We start from the raw sequence: 22,888 nt of genomic DNA on the forward strand, positions 1-22,888 counted from the left end.
CTTGTTTTAATTAGACTGATTAACATCTCCAATTTCTAAAGAGAAAAACTAATTTTTAATAATTAGACTGAAGATTTAAAATAATTATAATAAAATCCAGTTAATCCACCCACATGAACAAATTCTTTAAAAAGGTTAGTATGTTTATAGGATGTTTAATTCTTTTTGATATGTGGTTAAGACATTGCCATCTAGAAGTTTCAGAGTGATTTCCTTAAATAAGCCTTACAGGTAGTTTGATCCCATTAGAGTTACTGAATTTATGTTAATGTTCAGGAAGTCACTAAACTCACTTATGACTTTGATCTAGGCCATATCAAGTATCACAGATGGCTGATCACTCAAAAGAGACTTAAGTTCACTAGAATTACATCTATAAAGGATATAATTCTCTCTGTGAGAATCCAGAGAGTTAATAATCATGACAATATTTTTATTGCAGTTAAGCCATAATAAAGATGTGATAGAAGTCAAGATGTTTTTATGTCTTCTTGAAAACATTGGCCCACAGCTCTTTGTGAGTTCTCAAAATTGAGTTGAACTGTTATGTCTTAACATGTATTAAAGCAACACACTGAGATCATTTGTTAGAAGTGCCAGGCCACAAAGAAGACATGACTTCTCTTCTGGGATGAATCCAAGATTTGTCACTCGGATGTTATTTACACCAAATATTCAAACTTCAGTCATGATTTCAATATTAAACAAATATTATAGCACTACTTGATATTAAACTAAAAATTGACTTTTTTTCTTTATAAACTTTTAGGTAACATTTGATCCAGAGGTGTTTTTCAACATTCTGCTGCCTCCAATTATTTTTCATGCTGGGTACAGTTTAAAGAAGGTAAGAAAGTTTTGCCAGTAATGTTTTAAGGCATGTGAATCTCTGTGTTAATTTACCTGCATAGTTTTCCAGTTTTTCCCTTCTCTCAGATTCCTTATTTCTGTCTTCTGCACCCACTCAGAGACTATAGGTGACTCATGATCAGTGATTCATTTCTGTTTCAAAACCTAGAACTTTTCTACACTGCCAGTGGGAAAGTAACTTGGTGCAGCTATTCTGAAAAACAAGGTAGGAGTTCCTTGTAAAACTAAAGTTGAACTTGCCATAAGCCACAGCAATTTCACCACTTATGATTTATCTGAGAGAAATGAAAACTCATGTTTACACAAAACCTGTATCTGACTGTTCATACTACCTGATTTATAATAGACAAAAACTGGAAATAACCAAAGTGTCCTAAGTAGGTGAGTGGCTAAACAAACTGTGATATATCTATACCATAGAGCAGTACTCAGCAACAAGATCAAACAAATTATTGATACTTATACCAGGGTATACTGATACTGTGATATTGGTACTGTGTATCAGTATCAATAGTTAGATCTTATTGGATGGACCAAGAAGTCATTATTCTAAGTGAAAAAGTTCAACTTGAACAAATTACATATTGTACAATTTTATTTATATAGCATTCTAGAAATGACAAAATTATAGGAATGGAGAACAAATTAGTGACTGCCAGAGATTAGGGATGGTGGGAAGGTCAGGATTGGGTGAGTATAAAAGGTACCCTAAGGGACAGCTTCGTGGTGATGGAATCATTCTTTATTTTTAAAAATATTTTAGATGTTAATTGGCTTTTATTATATTCACTTATTTATATGTGGTATTGAGAATTGAACCCAGTCCCTCACACATGCTAGGCACTGAGCCTCAAATGCCAACCCCATAATTCTGTATCTTAAACAATGTATTTTTTTATAGTGCCAGGGATCAAACCCAGGACCTCATGCATGCTAGGCAATCACTCTACCACTGATCTTCATCTCCAGCCCAATTTTGTATCTTGATTGTGCTAGTAATTATGCAGATCTGCACATGTGGTAAAATTACATTGAACTATGCACATGCATTGTACCCATGTCACTTTCCTTGTTTTGGTATTTTCCTGTAATTATATAAGATATAACCAGTGAGGGAAACTGGGTGAAGAGTACAGGAGACATATCTGTATTGTCTTTGCAACTTCAGTGAATCTATAATTTCTCTAAAATAATAATAATTATTATTATTATTTTGCTGCACTGGAGATCAAACCCAGAGGTTTAGTACCTCTGAGATACATTCCCCAGCCCTGTTTATTTTTTACTTCCATATGGGGTCTCACCAAGTTGCTAAGCCTGGCTTCAAAATTGAAATCCTCCTGCCTCAGCCACTTGCTTCAGCCTCAGAGTTGCTGGGATTACAGGTATGCATCACCACACTGGCTACCAAAATAAAAATGTTTTAAGGAACATCACAATCATTATTATTGAGGGTTATTGTGTTTGATATCAATATCAGACCTAATCCTCTAGTTATTTAAGATATCGAATACTTGAAAAACTGTGGGTAGCTCTTCACCTCTTCCATTGTGGGAATATCGTATAAAAATGAGCCTCCAAAAGGCCTCCCTGAGATAACATAAGCCATGGTACTTATTTCAGCCCCCATTTTAGTGAGTCACTAAAGAGAGAATTTGGCTGACAGTAAAACTCAACAACATCTTTAGGAGCTAGAGAATGCCTTCCAAATTGATAACTCTAGCTAACTCTTGGGGGAAAAAAAGAGGAAAGAAACAAATTAGCTATATTAGGAATGAAAGAGAAGATGTTGCTAGAGACCCTTCAGAAATTGAAAAGGATAAAGAGGAAGTACTAAAAACAGTTTTGTGCAAGTGAATTTGACAAGGCAGGTGAAATAAACAAATTCCTCAAAAGATACAAATTACCAAAACTGATCCAAGAAGAGATAAAAAGCTTGAACAACCCTATGCTAATTAAAACAAATAAGTTTATAATTGAAAACCATTCCACAAGCCCAGATGGCTTTACTGGCAAACTATAGTAAGCATATAAGGAAGAAATAATGCCAATTCTACATAAACTCAGAAAATAGAGGAGGGAACACTTCCCAAATCATTTTATGAGAGGATGCCTGCCTATCAGTCTGGTTCTTCTGGCAAAGCCACTCTGCAGTTTTTAAACTTATTTCCAATCAATATAAATATAATTGTAGTTTATGGAGTGTCTGCTTATGGACAGGATCTTTGCATATATATATTTATGTTTTTCATACATTCTTTGTAATCCTCATAGAAACTATAAGAAATGATAGTGGTTATATGTTAGTTCACACTGCTTTGTCCCCAGGCTTCTTTTTATTTATTTATTTATTTGTTTGTTTATTTATTTATTTTTTATTGTAAACAAATGGGATACATGTTGTTTCTCTGTTTGTACATGGCGTACCCAGGCTTCTAATGCATTGAAAACAGACACAAAGGCCGGGCATGGTGGTGTAGGCCTATAATCCCAACTACTCAGGAAGCTGAGAGGGGAGGATCAAAAGTTCAAGACCAGCCTGGGCAATTTATTGAGACCTTGTCTGAAAATTTTAAAAGGGGCTGGGATTGTAGCTCAGTGGTAAAGTGCCCCTGTGTACAATCAAAAGGAAGGAAGGAAGGAGGGAGGGGAGGAGGGAGAGAAAGAAGGAAGGAAGGGAGGAAGAGGGAGGAAGAAAGGAAGGAAGGAAGAGGGAGGAAGGGAAAGAAAATAGACACAAGGAATTACCTCATGATTAAAAAATCACTTTATTATCTAAAGTCCCTGATTAACATGTTGGGATACATAGCTTAGTTGTTAATAACAGGGCTCCTTGCAACCACATAATGAATTGAAGACAGATGCCATTTAACCATCAGCATGGTCACAGCCACAGGTAGAGAGACTAAAATGAAGAGATTCTAGAAATTGCTGAGACTTCAGAGGCTGCCTCTTTTGCTCACAGTGTGGAGGCTTGAGGAGCAGGAATGATCCCCCACCTTGCACAAGAAGGTTAAGTCAGGATCAAGCCATTTTCCCCTTTCATAGATCAAGTGACCTTGCCTTACTGCATCACCTTCAGGGTGGAAAAAGTAGTGGGGAGAGGAATGGAACAGAAATCCTCCTTCTACAATTGATACTTGGGGAGCAGGAGGCTGTGGGTTTCTGCACATCAGCCCAACACACATCTGTGCCCTCACATGTAGTGTCCTTCATTTCACTGATGATGAAAGCAAACTTGGAATGATTAGTGGTGCAGGTGAGGTTAATTAGATGGTGTGGGACTGGGTCAAGGTTATGCCCTCTCTGACTCCAGGGCCCAAGGTCATTCCTTTGTGCTATACTGCCTCTGGCTTTAAATTTTCTATAAAATAAACCATATCATTTTTCATCTATGGGATTGCCAAAATTATCTGAAACTGCATGTCATTTGTTGACACCTAATAAATACATGGTTATTGAGTATAAATAATGTTATTTTTCACCTAAATGGAAACTCTTCTTCAGATCAAGTGGGTGATGAATAATTTGGTATTTTAAATAACTAATCTTAATGTATAATCAAAATAATAGTCACTTTAAAATGATACCAAATCATGGGTTGTGAAAGCCACTCAGATGATTGAAAAACACTTTATTTTTGCAGAACCTTCCCTTCATCAGCCCTATTTTCTCAAAAGGAAAACAAATAACAGGCTGTGCCAGTTCCCAGTTTAAGTTATTTCTGACATGCTAGTCTTTTGGGTTATCAACTATTAGTTGCTTTCCTTTTTAAATAAATAGTCTTTATAAAGGCAGTTAAATAGTTGGTTTTTACAATGGTTGCCATCTCTGATTAAGCCTATTATCAATTAAATGTGTAACAAATGTTTTACCGTTTAATTGGCACTTTATAAACAGATATATTCAGACCATTTGACATATGCACATATAGTCCTCAGGCAGACATGGCCTTTTTTTCTGACTTGAAAAGGTCACCATTGGAATTAACTGTGATTTTGTGCCATCCCTCACAGTTTGCTAACAGGGCATTGGATGTGAAAGAATTCATTTATGAAAGCCTTCTTTTTGGTGACCTTTCCCTGCCAAACACACACACACACACACACACACACACACACACACACACACACTGCCCCTCACTCCCTCCCTCCCTCTCATGGGTGCATGTACAAGTTAAAATGTGTCAGTGGGAAATGGGAGAAGATAGGGTTTCACAAGGAGTAGAAATGTAAGGCTTAGAGTGGTACACAAAGAACTGGAAATCAGGTGAATTTTCACCAAAAGCAAACCTTCTTTTGGTCTGTCTTACACTTAGATTCTCAAAGGCTTTTCCAGTACATGCCACCACCTCCTTTTGGCGCTTTTTGCCATTTGGTACTTAGTAGGGGAGACTCTGTACCATCTTGTCTATATTACAGTCAAATAGGAATGGGATGAAGGATGTAACATTTCACTCCACACCCCCTTTACTTTCTTCCCCAAAAGGAAGTGATAGGGATTAAGGATTTTGGTAGCAGTGAGAACACAACAAACTGGGGGCTGGGGACTGGCTCTACAGTTTGGAACTGTGGTTTGGTGATACATTACTTTAGGAAACTCACATCATGCCTTTGCACCTTTGATTTCTCCCATATGAAATGGTTTAAATAATAGTTTCATACTGGGGGCATTGTGAAAATTGAATTACTAATGTATGTGAAAGTACTTTGTGAACTATAAAGTACACATTTAAGTACTTGATGTATCACACAAATAAGTGTCATATCTCTTCAAGGCACAGTAAAATTTTAGTTTGTGTCAGCAGATATGAATGGGAGATGGATAATTCATATGTGTGTATGTGTGTTTCTAGAATATATTATGAATGTATTTTTGGTGGTAGATTTGCATGTCTAATTTTGTGCTCTGGTTAATATCATGAATATGAATTTGTCTAATGTATATTCATACTAATCCTGAGGATGATTACCCAAAAGAAAGCTGAGTTGCAAGGGAGAGCACATCTGGTATTGAAATTTGTTCCTGGATACTTCTCATGGTCTCATGTCTTGTCCTTGATGCACTGCTAGCACTTCCTCATTTAAGCCTTTAATGGAGATTTTAAAGGAAAGCAGGCTCATAGTTGTTGTTATTTTAAAATCCATTTTTAAGATGCTGGTGTATAAATGAATTAGCATAAAACAGATCGGGGACAATTATTTAAGAGGCAAACATAATGTGTCCATGCTATGTCCAGGCAGCACCCTCATTTGGCAAGGCAAGTCCTTGAGGAATTCTCTTCTGAGCAGATGGCTTTGAAACACTAGATGTTCCTTGACATCTTCTTTGCAGCCTCAGATAGGGCCAAGCATTGGGGAAGACTGAAACCAAGGCCTTGGACTTTATCTGTGACATAGACCAGAGGCTACTGATAGCTCTTTGGTCATATTCATGATGACTGCATGTTGTATATTGGGTTCTTCTTCCTGTGCCCCACTTTTCCTTAATGTTGCTCACCTGGCATGCTGGGGATCTGCTGCCTTTAAAAAATTTTTTTGATAAAGTGTTCCTGGCTGCTTGCTTTTCTCTCCCCCGACTCACTCTCTTTCTCCTCCTCGCTTTTCCACTCTCTCTAGCGTGCGCCCTTTCTCTTTCCCTTTCTTTACCTCTCATTTTCTCTCTTACCCTGCAGGGAGACACTTTGTTTGCTTAATAAACTCCCTTATGTGATTTCCCGTGTCCGGCCTGGTTTTTGTGGGATTCCTTACATTGGTGCTGTGACTCAGGATAGGTCCTTCCACTGCCTCTTAGGCAAGTGGAACCCGATCCGACGCCCCAGTGCCCCCGGACACGGCCTCACCTTCCATTGGCCCAGATGCTCAGCTTTTTGCATGCAACAGCAGACGTCAGATTGAAGCACCCATCCCCTGAAGCCTTTACAACCTGCTTTTCCCCAACCAGACTTCTACCATGAACCCCTCGATTAACCTGATTTCTAAAAAGGGATCTCCAAACTGCTTGCCTCATCCTGCCCCCTTCCAGCTCGAAGAAGCCAGAGCAGTCATTGACCCCCTTTCCGGCGGTAAAGGAGTTCCTAAAATTAGAGGGGTGAAGGAAGCCAGAATTGGGGACAGGCAGTTAGTGTAGAAATACGGGATCAGTCAAATCGAAGAAATGAAGTCCATGAAAACCATCTGCCTCTGTTTTTTTTTTTTTTTTGCGGTGCTGGGGATCGAACCCAGGGCTTTGTGCTTGCAAGGCAAGCACTCTACTGACTGAGCTATCTCCCCAGCCCCAACCATCTGCCTCTGGAAGTCTGGAAGATGAACACTGCCCCTGGGAGAATGGACTTTTTACATCTCACCTGCAAAACCAGCCCTAGTCACTTAGGAAGGAGAGATAAGGCGGGAAAGAACTGGAGAACAAAAGATTTTCTTATAAAAACAGAAACGGGGGAATGTAATGTACAAAGCTGCTCTCCCTACCCTTTCCGTTGCAGCCATTTCCCCACCTCCCAACTACTGTCAGTCTGTGAACATCCTAGCTAGCTATTGGTTTATCAGTCAGCTTGCAAGTATCCTTCTCCATTATTGGTCACCTGTTAGCCCTGTGGGATTCTTAAAGATAGCTTCACTACCATCTTTTCTCTTGCTTTTCTCTCCCCGCTGACTCACTTTCTTTCTCCTCCTCGCTTTTCCATTCTCTCTAGTGCGCACCCTTTCTCTTTCCCTTTCTTTTCCTCTCATTTTCTCTCTTACCCTGCAGGGAGACACTTTGTTTGCTTAATAAACTCCCTTATGTGAAAAAAAAAGTGTTCCTGGCCCTTGTTTGATTAAGGCATATGGAAGATTTAGTTCTGATTGTCAAATGTGAATAGCTTTTGCCCTGAGAAGTAAGAAACAAGGCTCACAATCTCAAGAACAGGCATAACTTTCCCCATCATCAGAATTTTCCTTGGGCCTAATGACGTAAATCTGACTGGTGTGAATGTGTGTGTGTGTGTGTGTGTGTGTGTTAAGGTAAACAGTGAATATGCAGACGCATTAAAGATTGCAGTTTTGCCACCTCTTTCTGAATAATTATTAGATCTTATATTGGTATGGGTTTCTTCCTATATAAATTTGTCTATCATAAATGAAGCTGTCTGCTTGTTCTCATTTCTCTACTTCTGTCTCTATTGTCCCTCTTTCCCAAGCTCCAAAGATGAATCCAGATGTATAGAAAAATATGCTTCAGGTCCCATGACTAGATGTTTAGGACTCTGTTTTCTGATACTAAATTAAATAGAAAACTCCTAAGATGGTCCTTTCATGCTTATGGTTGCATACATATATCTGTAATAAGCTAAGGTACCACCAGAACTGGAAGTAAGTAGCTGAATCATGAAGTAGAATGATTTGGGTCAAATCTATAAAAATTATTGGTCTATTTATGCACACACATGCATATATATGTACATATACTCTTAATATAATTAAATATAATAAGCTAGAATAGTTTTGTCTGAAAATTTACTAAGCCCTTCCTTGCTTGCTTAGCAATTAGCGGTGTAGAGGATATTTTAAAACCATGATGTTTAAGGCTAAATAGCATTATTCAAGATTATATTCAGTTGTTACTTGAAATAATGGAAGCAGTAAGTGGAGTTTCACTTTTTAAAAGACTTTTAAATGTATTTCTTTGCTTATTGTCAAACATCAAAATGTAATTCCTGATTTTTTTATTTAGAGACACTTTTTCAGAAATCTTGGATCTATTCTGGCCTATGCCTTCTTGGGAACTGCTGTTTCTTGCTTCATTATTGGGTAAGTGAATCTTGGTCATATAACTAAAGCGATGCACATCCTAAAGAGATGAGATACATATGGGTACACAGAGCTCAGTCATTTAAAATAGCTTTTAGTTTTTTATGAACTTATAAACAAAAAGTCTTCCAATCCAAAGTAAAAACCAAATCCCAGGTCACATGGATGTTTACAGTGATTAATTACATTTAGCTAGACAATATACATACATGTTTGGTTGTAAGATATCAACTACATTCCTGTAACAAATATGTTTTTTTATACCAGTAACATTATAGGCTTAATGAAGAGTCCTAAGTTTTTACTTTAGATGCTGTTATAGCACAGGTAAGCAGGCAGAGTCTTTCATATGCTCAAATGCTGGAGTCTTTGGTTGCTGCCAGATCAGCTGACTTGCAAACAAGAAGCCAACCATTTAAATAAGGTTTTAAGTGAACAACTTACAAACCCCATGAATGGAAAAAACGTAATTGAACATTTCCAGTCATCACAACTATGACTGACTATTTAGTCCATTATTTTGATGTTTGTGACTAATGACAAGATTGAGAGCTATGAAGTAGGGTAATTATCAGTCATGTGTGACTATTTAAATTAAAACTAATTAAAATGAAATAAAATTATGCCCATTTCCCAGATCTTGGTTTCTAATATTATTCTCTGATTAAAACAGAAAAGACTTATTCTAAGGCTGGGATCGGAAATGTACATGAAAATGGAGCATCTTGTAATGCCTGAAAATAAAGAAGTACTTAAAATTCAAACAGATAAACACAAAGATGTAGGGCATCTCAAAGGGACACAAGTGCCAAATTGAAAGTCCCTATAATGGACAATCCCCCCATGGCTGAAGAATAACAAAATCAATGATATTGTATTAGATTATAAAATATCCCTGAGTCCATGCTGATATAAATAAATGATTGGATGAATAAATAAATGGTTGAGAACAGATAAATCTCATATGCTGAATTCCAAATAATTTTTGTAGATACATTCATTTCAAGGAAGTGGAAGTTAGTTCCCCAACCCAACTTCGCTTTAAGTGTGGGTGAGGAAAAAAGAATAACTTTAAAATGAATAAATCTGGAAGATACTATCTGAGCCAGAAGATCAAGGTCAACATCAATGGTGATAAGTGATGTTAATGTATGTACACTTGATATTTGTGATAAGGACACTTTACCACCCTGCTGTTCTACCCTAGAACACATCACCTCAGTCTAACCATGAGGAAAAAAAAAATCAGACAAATCCCAGTTGAAAGGCATTCTGTGAACTATCTGCCTAGTGCTCCTCAGAACTGCCAAGGTCATCAAAAAACAAGCAATATCTGAAAAACTGTCACAGCCAAGAAGAGTTTAAAGAGATTTGATGACTGAATATCATGTGGCAGCCTGGATGGGGTCTTGGAGCAGAAAAGGGACCTTGGGTAAAAACTAAGAAAATCTGAATTATAGCAAGGACTTTAATTTTTTAAAATTAGCTGGAAACCTGGAGTTAAAGGCAGGGATCTTTTATTCTATTGAAAAAGGAGGGGCTTGGGGTTTGTCCTTTAAGAGATAACAAATTATCAAAGAGCAACAGGTTACCTAATTGGCATTAATGACCATGGGAGGCAAGATGGGGAAGAAGCTGAGAGAAGTCTGCTGCCCAGGTCTAAGATTGTGGTCAAGGAAATACAGCGGAAGGTCTAGTTTCAGGAAATCTTTCAAAGGTACATGAAAGAAACCTTTGATGAAAAACAAAGGGAAAATCAAATCTGCATCATAGAGTTGCTATGACCTAAAATTAAACTGGCTAAGTTTCTGGAACAGTGCCTGGCATACACTAGGCAAGCATTAAGTTATAGCTATTTCTTCTCATAAGGATCACATTCTGTAAATAGTTCTTATGCTCTTTTCTTAACCAACCACTATTCTAGCCATCCAGGACACAAAGGTAGGCAATGGCATGGTCCTTATTTTCATAAATCTCATTATAAGAGAGTTGGTTGTAGCATACAATGAGTTAATTACATGGTTATCTTAATTTCCCAACCCCTGCAGCTACTGTTGTCACTGCTACCACCCCTCCAAACACACATGTAACACATACTAGGCCTTTTAAAATACTCCTCACTGTTCCAAATTTTTTAGCTGTCATATAGGAAATTTGCTTCAGCCAAGCTGTAATATTGAACTTGGTGATCCCTATTGAACCACATCACATTCTGAACAACATAAGCAGGGCTGCTGCTGGCCTACCTAATCCAAGCAGAGCAAAAAGCCAGACATGTTGTTGGGAACACTTATGGTCATGGTCTAATAGGACATGTGGGGGGTTTGCCTCTTTTCTCTTCTTTGTAATAATTCTTGACACAGAAGGCAGTGATAGGTCAGTCACTTGGATCTTTATGACCAATCCGTTTTTTTTCTCTCCAACTATATCTAACCTATTCTTTTTTTTTTTTTTTTTGGTACTGGGAGTAAACTCAGGGGTGTTTACCACTGAACCATACCCCGAGTCCTTTTATTTTGAGACAAGTTCTGGCTGAGTTGCTTAGAGCCTCACTAAGTTGCTGAGGCTGGCTACAAACTTGCTCCCCTCCTGCCTCAGTCTCCCAAGTTACTAGGATTACATGCAAGCCTCACTATGCCCAGCTCAACCCATTCATTTTCTATGACTTTAAATGCACTATCTTAGAATTCTGAGATTTTTAGCAATTTATTACACATTATGCCAAGTCTTATCTTTATCTTTCCCCTCTTATTACCTAGTTGTTTAAGATGCCTTAACTTTGTTGCTAATTTTAAACCATGCTTCATAGTTGCTACATTTGTTGTTGATCACAGCTTTAAAAATGAAATAGATGTTTCAGTAAGATGACATTAACTGCAAACCATTACTGCCATAATTTTGTTTGCCCATGTTCCTGAGGTGTCCACCCATTGAAGGTAACTATTGCTTTTATTAATCTCCCTTAAAGTATGGTATTCTTAGTACCACTTCATTTACATTTTGTAAGTATTTTTCCTAACATACTTTACCTTGCCTCCTTACAGAAATCTCATGTATGGTGTGGTGAAGCTCATGAAGATTGTGGGACAGCTCTCTGATAAATTTTACTACACAGATTGTCTGTTTTTTGGAGCAATTATCTCTGCCACTGACCCAGGTATTTGCATATTTGGATTTATTATTATGATATTCCATTATTTAATCTTAAATTTGGAGGAGTCATTAACTTTTTTTGCAGTGTGCAGTAGTGAGCCTCTAGCATTAAAAGAATGGTGGAGGAAGGGAACAGTAGGTAGGCCTAACAGTCTGAGACTTCCTAGTAAGAGTATGCATTTACCTTTTTTTATTTTTATTGTGGTGAAATATATACAACATTAAATTTGCCACCATAATCATTTTTTTTTCTTTTTCTCTGTGGTGCTAGGGATAGAACCCAGGGCCTCACACATCCTAAGCAAAACACTGTACCACTGAGCTACACTCCCAGCCAAATCTTAATCATTTCTAAGTATATAGTTCAGTAGTATTAAGTATATTCACATATTTGGGCAGTCAGTCTTTAGAACTTTTTAATCATGTACAGTTGAAACCCTGTATCCATTAAGCAGCAAATCCCCTTGTGTCCTTCCCCTGAACTCCTGTGAAACATCATTCTACTTCTGGTCCTTATTAACTTCTAGATCCCTCATGTAAGGGGAATCATACAGTATTTGTCTTTTTGTGACTTGATTATTTCACTTAGCATAATATCCTCAAGGTTCATCCATATTGCAACATATGACAGATTTCCTTCCTTTTTTATTTTTTTTTATTTTCTTCATTTTTAAGGCTGAAAAAAACATTCTGTTGTATGGACAGATCATATTTTGTTTATCCCGTCATCCATTGATAAACACTTGTATTTTTCTACCCATATTTCCCTTTTGCCTTTCATTTGAGAATGACAAATTTGGACATAATTTTTACACTTAACTGTCTTCTACCTTCCTTTAGGTAGAAGGTTTAAGCAATACCTTTTCTTAGTGGAAACACACATTGGTACCTGTAGTGAATGTGATTTATTATTTTTTAATTTTTTATTTGTTCTTTTTAGTTATACATGATGGTAGAATGTGTTTTGACATATCATACATACATGGAGTGTAAGTTCCCATTTTTTGTGGTTGTACGTGATATGGCATTACAATGACCATGTATTTATTTATTTATTTGCGGTACTGGGGATTGAACCCAGGGCCTTGTGCTTGCGAGGCAAATACTCTACCAACTGAGCTATATCCCCAGCCCTATTTGTTTTTTATTTATTTATTTATTTTTTTGCGGTGCTGGGGATTGAACCCAGGGCCTTGTGCTTGCAAGGCAAGCACTCTATGGACTGAGCTATCTCCCCAGCCCTTGACCATGTATTTATATATGCACATAGGAAAATTATGTCCCATTCATTCTACTGTCTTTCCTATTCCCCTCCCCCTCCCTCCATCCGCCCCCCCCATCCAATCTGGTGAACCTCCACTCCACCCCCATGAATGTAATTTAAATTATAAACTCCTTTTGTACAATGCTTCTGCCTGGCTCTACACTGTAATGTGGTTTCCTATTCATAAATTTCTTACCATGTATTTTTAAGTGTTAGTTGAACCAGTTCTTGAAAGTGAAATTATTATATGCTCCTCCTCCCCTACAGCCCAAAAACAATCAAAAAAAGCTCTCTTCCAAATTCGTACCTATAATTAAATCCATTTGCATAAAGCAGTTAAAAGCTATTCCATTCTGTGAAGTCAACTGTTGTGAGTGCAGTCTGCCCTCCATGTATGTGTGTCCTACATCTGTGGAGTCAACCAACTGCAGATCAAAAATATTTTTTTGAAATTGCATCTGTACTGAACATGTAGACTTCTGTTTCTTGTCATTATTCCCTGTGTAATACAGTATAACAACTATTTTCATAGCATTTACAATGTATTAGGATTAGAAATCTAGAGATAATTTGAAGTATATAGGAGAATGCATAAATTCAATGCAAATACTACCCCATTTTATACAAGGAACTTGAGCATTCTTAGATTTTGGTATGCATGTAGAGGCCCTAGAACTAACTAATTTCCCTCAGATACTGAGGGCCAACTGTACATCTAAATGAGAGAATTTATGGAGAAAAAACTGGTCCTGTCCTAATAGTGGAGATGGAAAGGTTTTCTCAAAGTGTACAATGACCTCTAACATTCTGGACACTAATAACCTTAAAGATACTAAGATTTCCCATTTGACCAGGTCTCTTGAGGGTCCTCTAGATCAGTGCTATATAGGTCTTTCTGCAAAGATAGAAATGTTCTATAATCTACCTAACCCATTATGGTATCCATTTGCTGTCGAGCACTTGAAATATAGACTAGTACAACTGAAGAACTGAATTTTAAATATTATTTAATGTTAAGTTAAATTAAGTAAACCCATGTGGCTAGTGGCAACCACATTGGACAGCACAGTTCTAGATAGTTGTGACGTTCTGAAGAATTTCAGTGTTCCAAAAAACATTCACCTCTTTTACCCTCAAAAGTTATCACAAACACCTTAAATAAATTAGTATAGCAGATTTGGCTGAATGAAATCTTCTGGTTTGTGAGGCACTCTGGTTTGTGCAAAGAAGGTGGGATGTTGAGTCATGGGTATTGGATTGCATTCTAGCTGTGCCAATCACAATCAGGAAGCTTGGGTCCACTTTCTCCCTTTCTCCATCAGACTCCTCATCTATAAAATAGGAATATTAGTTCTTGTTTCCTGGGGCTATTTTGATGATTAATGAAACAACACATGTAAAACACTTGGCAAAGCATTTGCTAATTATGTTGGCCACTAAACACATCTGATTCAGACAGAGGTTTCTATTTTCCTAAAAAAATAAACAGCTCATCTCTTAACCTAAGCATGTTTCCAAAGAGCATGCCAAAAGATACCTTTGTTATTTAATATTATACTGTGACTATCTCCAAATGTGTGTCCATTAAGAAATAAATTCTTCTGAGAAGAGTTTAATCTGTCTGAAAATGTATTACTAATTATGTTTGTCTATAACTTTATTACTTGCTTCTTACTAGTACTACCAACAAGTAAGGGGAGGTTATTGTGACAAAGATTACTGATATCATTTTCTGAGCTGTTAGTGTAGCTTCATTTAATTGGATATTAAGGCTTATTTTTCCAGATTATCTTCATAATTGTTTACTTTCCCTTAATGTGTCTGTGCTATGGTAGAAAATAATGGAAGGCATTACCATGCTACATCATTTTTATTTTGCCTGTGAAGATTGGCAGAGTAAGGGTTTGTATAAATGAATGAAAGTTCTAGAAAGTTGAAAGTTTAAACTTATTAGACACCAGCACATTAACTTTAAGTGCTTTTAAAATGGAAATCTTTCTGAAGTGTAGAATGTTTTTGTAAATTAAGAGTGTTTTACCACTCTCCTAAAAAACTGTTGTTTGAAAACTTGGGCCATCAAAGAGATTAAAACTTCATTGCAGAGTTAGAGGGTGCTACTGAACCAGGCCTATTTTGCCCACTGTACTACTCTAATCACTAAATCAACAGGTTGGGAAAAAGAGAGTTTATTTTCCAGGCAATCATACATGGAGATGGAAGTCCCAAGTCTCAAATTCACCTCCCTGAGGATAGGTTTTGGGGATATTTATGGGATAAAGAAACAGGGTGATTTAAGGTGTGGGGAAAGGAGATTTGCAGTAAAGTCATCAGTTGTCTGTGCATGCTTAATCCAACTTCATGGTCACACATCAGACACCTGCACAAACCCTAGTGAAGAGTTGGTGGTTTCAACAGAAATGGCCTTCAAGTCCCTGAAAAGTAACCAGAGCATCTATTATCAGTATAACCCACACATCAGAAGTATTATTTATCACAAAGCTAGTGGGAGGCTAGTAACATATAGCCTAGTTTGTGACCTCCAAAATTAGTGACTTTTGAAGTCAGCTAAAAGCAAGTAACCAACAGATTGCACAGAGGCTCAGAGTCAGAAACAAAAAGTACAAAGGGTTGGTTAAAGTATATGAAAAGAAGCTAACTGTGTTTGTTGTCTGATAATTATCAAAGTTAGGATTAAGATTCTGTCCTCAGACTTGGAGATTGAGGTCTTATTCTTTTGATAGTTACATTCATAAGAATGACTCTCCGGTCCTTGAGAGATGCTTCTGAGCTATAAAAGACATATATTTATAATTTTAAGCCCCAATTTTGGTAAATGCCCAGCAGATTGTAGCTCATCAAGCAAAATCTTGGTTTTAAGGGGTCCACAAAACCCCAGATTAGCTTCTGGGGATGGGATATAGAGTGATATTGACTGATATGAAAGGCATAATTGACCACAGTTACACCTACTTGCCTCAAATTGCCAGTCTTTGGTCTTCCCATTGAAGTGATACCATATATGTGGGGTGGTACAGGCTGCTCTGGCACCTAGAGGCCCCTCTATTCTGTGGTTATGTGTCATGGGGACCATACACCATCTGTGTGGATAGCTGCTCTGTATGGGTCCACAGTTGAGGAAAGAAAATGTGAGATTCTGCCCCATAGTACATCTCTTCTAGAGAAAAATGAGTGCTGTTCCTTCCCATGAAACATTATCAAATGATTCCCCATTTTACTTTTGTAACCCTGGAGTCAATCAGTCTTACAGGTTTCAAAATCTATAATCTGTATTGTCCAAGACTCTCTAGTTACATTACCTTGACTGGTGTCTTTTGCTCATCCTTTGACACTTGGTCCCAATAAGCCACCTACCTGCTCATTCTTCCCACACTCCTTTAGTGATCTGCTCCCATAGCTCTTTGAGTTAAGTCTATTTTGTACATAATGATACTTGCTGCTGTATATTGAATGTTCACAAGTGCTATGTGCTCTTTTATACATAGATAAGGTGTTCAAGAAAAGTTGATTGAATGAAAAAATTCATGTTCTTAATGGTTTTCTTCTTCCTTTATCTGCTATTCTGTCATTTTTCCTAGTACTTTAAAAATACATGCACCAATGGTCTTCAGTCAGCTAATTGTGATTTCTTAGTGCATGTCCAGTTGGACACAGCTACTGACCCTTCTGTCTCTGATTTCAAGGGTCCTGCTTGGGGGACAGTCTATTGAATGCTATATTAGTCAACTTTGCATTGCTGCATTGAAATACTTGAGGCGACTAGTGTAATAAAGAGGAATGTTTTTTTTAGCTCACTGTTTTGGCGGCTCAAGTCCAATCAGTGGCTCCATTCATTCATTGGTTCGGGCCTCTGGTGAGGGTGCCAGATGGCAATGGTGAGAGCTCATGTCCAAGGGAACAATCATATATCAGGCCAGAAACACTGAGAGACCAGGGTCCCATAATCCCCTGAGGAGCATGCTCACAAGTGACTTAACCTCCCACTAGGCCCCCACAATGTAAAGGTCCACAGCACCCCCTAAGATCCCTGGGGATCAAGTCTTTATATATGGCCCTTTGAGATACACTCAAATTATACCCTAAACCATAGCAAATCCCTTTATTTAGAAGATATTTACCCAGTCAGTCATCCTCATTCCATTCTCTTTTTGTTGTCGTCACCCACCTTCTTCATTGTGGTTATGCATAGACTTGTTCAGGAGGGACACTGCAGAGTTTCTGACCTGATTTATAAGGTGAGGATAGGGAGAATGAGAAGTTAAAATTCCAGAGCAGTTCTATATAAATATCCATATTATTATTATGCAAGCTATCCTTTATCATCAAGGATCAGTTAGTGAACTATATATTATTTGTACGACTGGTAACTGTAGTATTTTTAGGCAAACCATGTTTAAAAGTTGTAAGGGCTTTGGAAATTATGTAACCCAGTCCTTTACCAAATCTTTGGACTTTTCTATGTGCCAAGTTCTTCTAGCTAGTTGGTGGTTATGTTGGATATTTTCTTTTTGCCCCTGCAGATTTACCCTCCATTCTTTTTCACCTCCCTCTTGGCCCTAGGCCCTAGGAAGTTGCTGACTTGTATGGACTATATCAAAGGTTCCTTTGCCCTCTGGTTTCCCATCAAATTTCTCCATAGAGAAGTGCCACTGGGAGGAAGACAGAGATATAGGAACCCTGTAGGCTAGCTGTGTCCCTTGATCAGAGATCATAGCTCCTGTTCGATGATCATCTCCCTACAATTCCAGGTTCTAGTAACTTGGCCTTCCCCTGGAGCCTTCAGACCTACGGCTGGTATAAAAACTTCCTGTTTCCAGTCTCAAGTACTGTCTTTTCCCTTGTGGTTTTCCTGTACTCTGCCCAGGCTTTTATAAATAACCTCTTTGAAAAACTCTTCTCAAATTGCTCTCTTTGAGGGATGTCCTCTGTTTTCTGCTGGGACTCACCCTACCCAGTAGAATCCTAGGTCTTCTGGACTGCCAAGCCTGAGCTCTTTTCATTGAGACTAGTCCCCATCTGTCTTGAGTCCCCAAGTGACTGATATAGGTAGAAGCCCCCTGTGCTAGCCCACAGTGGACATGTGATAAAGAAGGGGGAACAAAATATCTTTTTATGTTTAACCACTGAAATTTGAGGAATTTTGATATTAGATCTTAGAGCAGCCCATCATTCAGGGCCTGTTTTTCTTCATCACTAAATTAGGGAAAATTGTAGTACTACCCTACTTATAGGGTTTTATGAGGACTAAATGAAATTGTAAAATAGCATGGTGGCTGCTTCTCAATAGTAAATAGTAAATTCTCAATAGTAGTTGTTATTATCATTGTTAATGTTTCTTCAATAATTGGGTTATAAACAATTATTGTGTCATATAATGGCAAACTACTAGAGTAAAGAATTCATATCAGAAGCCATAAATATTGTTACTGCAATAAATAATCCAGAAAACAACTTTTAAAAAGGACTCATCCCTATAGATTTTTTTTCCTGTTGTGTAGTCTGCTAAATTATATTTCAGGGTAAAGAAAAGAGGTTGACTTTTGTGTCTTGTCTTAACATTTGTGTTATGAAAATGACATGACCTTTAAGAACTATAGTTGTTGGGCAGGTGCTTTATTGATATCTGCTTATGTCATTACATAGGACATTTTTCAAATCTAAATTATTTTTGTGCTTATTCTCAATAAATGAATTAAACTTTTTGAAAAATGAAGGCATATTGGGGGCAGTGTCATTTTGAAATCTCCCTTAATCCCTAACAAAAATACAGAAAACAGAACAGTAAAACAGAGAGATAAAACTAGCTGCCAAAGTCTCCCACCAGGTGCATCAAGACTTGGGCAGCAGGGAAAGAAGCTGTTGAACCTTTTGAATGTCAGGGAACCCAGAAATTCCCCACCAGTATTTACATTATAAAGGAGGGATCTCTACTGGGATTAAAGAACAATGTGGACTGTATGATATCAGCTAAAACTTGGAGGGGCTTTCCAAGCTCAAATTTATGGAAGATTGCAAGGAGACTGGAGTGATCACATGAGTGATCTTGAATCCTTAGGGTCCTCAGAAATTCCAAGCAAAGATCTCTCTGGAAGTAGAGTCACCCCCTAAGCAGGTACTGCTAGGACCATGAACCCGAATTGACAGAGTGTTAAAGGAGAAAGACAGTTAGATACTAAAGGAGTAGGGGGACAGAAGCAATGGATTTCATAATAGTATTGGGGAAGTAGCCATATTTTTAATAGTTCCATGTTAAACCAGAAGAGGGAGTCCTAGAGCCATGATACTAGGAAAGCTCTACTGGGCCCACATTCTGTTCACTTTACTTAAATATGAACAATAGAAATGGATTGAAGTCGAACTTCATACAAACACTCTATGAACAAAACAAGGAAAACCCCCATGAATAAGAAAGCAACAGATAAGGAAGTCAAAGCAGAAATATAGAACCCCTTTAAAGGATGAATGAAACTTGATTCATATTCTCAAAGAAGCTAATGCAAATTGAGAAAATGAAGTTATTTAAGAACTTCATGCATCAGGAGTGGAAAATTTGGAAACTAGAGAACTAAACAATATGTCTTTGTGAGAAGACAGTTGACAGAAGGGAATGGAGGGGGAATTAACAGAATGAAAGAGATATAGGGGGGAAACGTCCATTGTCTTTAAAATGGGCAAAACTAAAGGATAGTGTCAGGGAACGTGCCTTTGGGTGATTAAACTATAAGGAGAAGAATGCAGATGGCTACTGTAAAATTCAGATAGTGATTCCTTTTATATGAAACAAGGGGTTTGATATTGGAATGGGACACATAGGTGCAGGCAAATTTGATTTCTTGAACTGATGGTGGGAATAAGACTGACAGGCTTATAATAACTCACTAAGAATCTAGTTTGGTTTTCTAATTATATCAGTTAGTAGTACTTTTGACTACACATAACAGAAGAACCTGCCTTTATCTTGGGTACTAGTCACAGGCTGATGTCATGGCTCCTTTTATAATCAGGCATCAGGGTACTCAGTCTTTCTGCTGCACTTCCTCTGGGTTTCAGTCACATATCAGTTGCTCCATGGAGATAAATTGGCTGCATGCATCTGGCCTTCTCCATAGAGGAAGAAGTGAGACTCTCTGCAAGAGGAGCTGGGAATGTGAGTTTTTAGCTTCTGTAGACTTTAAGGTAGATTCCAAAAAAGGAGAGGGTGGTCAGATGTAAGTGTTGAGACAACACTGCTGCACGTATACGTTAGAGCAGTGATTCTTAACCAGCAATGATGTTGTACCCTAGGGAATATTTGGCAAGAGCCTGAAACATTTTGGATGTTGTAATTGAGAGGAGCGGTGCTACTCACTGGCATCTGGTAGATAGAGCCAGGAATGCTGCTAAACATCCTATGATGCACAAGTAACCCCCCACAACAAAGAAATTATCTTTACTTGTCAATAGAGCTGAGGTTAAGAAACCCTGCTCTGGAGCTTTGATTGTCAAAGTATACTCTGGGAGCCCTTGGGAGTTCCCCAGAACCTTTTCAGTGGTCCATCAGATCAAGATTGATTTAATAACATCAGTATATTATTTTTCTTTTTTATGCTCACTTCTCACAAGTGTACAGTGGAATTTTCAAGAGGTCGCATAACATGGTGTTTACTGTCTGTTGTTTAGGTACTGAAACAGGTGTGAGAAGCCTCTCCCCATAAATTCACATGTTTAAAGAGATTTGCAAAAATGTGAAAGAGTGGCTCTCTTTTCACTTTTTTGTTTTATAAAATGTCATTATTTCTGTTAAAACACATCATGTTGGGCTGAGGATTTAGCTCAGTTGGTAAAGTGCTTGCCTCACAAGCACAAGGCCCTGGGCTCAATCCCCAGCACTGCCAAAAAAATCGTATTAACACACAATAGATTATTATTAATGTCAAATGAATAAGTGTTCAGTTTTTCCTGTTTTATTCAATATAGTAAATATTGGTAGCTATAACCCATAAAACTAAGGCTCTTTGTGGGCCACAAAAATTTTAAGAATGTAAAGGAATTTTGAGGTCAAAAGTTTGAGAACCACTGATCTGGAGATCAACTGAGCTTTAAATGACTAAAAACTATAAGAAGCATAATAATGGCTGGTCATGGTAGCATTAGCCTGTCATCCAAGCTACACGTGTGGCTGAAGCAAGAAGATCACAAGTTTAAGACCAGCCTCAACAAGTTAGTGAGACCCTGTCTCAAAATAAGAAGGGCTGAGGATATAGCTCAGTGGAACAGCGCCCCTGGGTTCAATCTCCAGTACCACATAATAGTAAAATTTAATTTAAAAAATAAAAATGTAATTATGTATAGTTTGTCATCAATGAAGACTTCTATTATTTCACAAACATTTATTATAGCCTTCTCTATCCCTTGACTTTATGCTGGGTTGTAGGAGCACAGTGGTCAGTAAAACAGGGTTTCTGCCTTCAGGAAGATTCTAACCCACCATAAGAGCCAGACTATGTTAGGGCCTTTGATTGTTTTTAAAGTTTTGTGCCAGGTAATTTCAGAGTGTGATAGAATTACAGTGGAAAGCATGGTGTTCAGGTACAGAGTCGTTAGACACAAAGATCACATCAAATCTCATTTAGATTAGGAAGATCGCCAATTTCCTTTCTGCTGTAGACCAACAGTCCATGTTTGACTCCTTTGCTGGTTCCACCTAAGATAGGAATTGCCTGTATAAATCTGTAATCAGTGATGTAAGGGCAGAAACCAAAACTAATTTTTGTGCTTTGGGTCCACTTTTCAGTGACTGTGCTGGCGATATTTAATGAATTGCACGCAGATGTGGATCTTTATGCACTTCTATTTGGAGAGAGTGTCCTAAATGATGCTGTTGCCATTGTACTGTCCTCGTAAGTAGTGATGTTTCTACTAGGAAAGAGAGACCTTGGTTTCCTGCATACTTTGGGCGAAATTCAGATTGTATTAAAAATGTCAAATATAAAAAAATGTCAAATATCGAATTGGGTGTTTTTTCTAAATGAGATTACCAGCTTTGTTTATAAACTTTTGTTGCTTTGTTCATTCAGCAGCAATCAGAATTCTGATACAAGCTTAACATGGTGGCTACAGATTAAATTTAATGAATTTGCCCTGGGCAGTGCTTGGTAGAGTGTGGATACTTAACATTTGTTGATATTTTCAGTTACAGTAGTCCCTCTTATCCTTGGGGGATGTATTCCAAGACCCCCAATTAGTGTCTGAAGCCACAGACACTTCTGAACCCTATGTATACTTTGTTTACATGTTTATACTCTGCCTCTGTGATACCTGTACATACATATCTATGATAGTTTAATCTATAAATTAGAGTAAGAGATTAGCAATAACTAATAATAAAACAAAACAATTACAACAGTATAGTATAATAAGAGTCATACAAATGTGAGCATATGTGTGCTTGCTCACTCTGTCTTGCTCTCTCAAAATATCTTATTGTACTTTTGCCTTTTCACTTATGGCAAGTACTTTGTGATTTTTCTTTGGCATATCTGAAGTGCCAGCATTCCTACTCTTGTTCTTTGGGTTGCTTGAACATAAGCACTGTGATCTGATAATCTTGGATGGCTACAAAGAGACTAATGGGTGAGTAACATATACAGCATGGGTACATTGGACAGAGGAACCATTTATGGCCTGAGCAGGATGAAGCTGGACAATGTGAGATTTCAAGCTACTCAGAGCAGCACATAATTTAAAATTTATGAATTGTCTATTTCTAGGATTTTCCATTTGATATTTTCAGACTGTGGTTGATCTCAGTTTAACT

General features: G+C 37.7%; 1 protein-coding gene across 1 annotated transcript in view; it reads left to right on the top strand.

The window, feature by feature from the left end:
- The window catches only part of SLC9A7 (solute carrier family 9 member A7), a 144,523-nt gene that overhangs the window by 68,581 nt on the left and 53,054 nt on the right, over window positions 1-22,888 (top strand). The window contains exons 3-6 of the mRNA XM_079123558.1: window positions 770-847; window positions 8,581-8,657; window positions 11,702-11,814; window positions 21,866-21,971. Coding sequence (XP_078979684.1) covers window positions 770-847; window positions 8,581-8,657; window positions 11,702-11,814; window positions 21,866-21,971 — 374 coding nt within the window. The remainder of the gene's footprint in view (window positions 1-769; window positions 848-8,580; window positions 8,658-11,701; window positions 11,815-21,865; window positions 21,972-22,888) is intronic.

This window comes from Sciurus vulgaris (assembly GCF_902686455.1).
Source record: "Sciurus vulgaris genome assembly, chromosome: X".
Taxonomy (NCBI): Eukaryota; Metazoa; Chordata; class Mammalia; order Rodentia; family Sciuridae; genus Sciurus; species Sciurus vulgaris.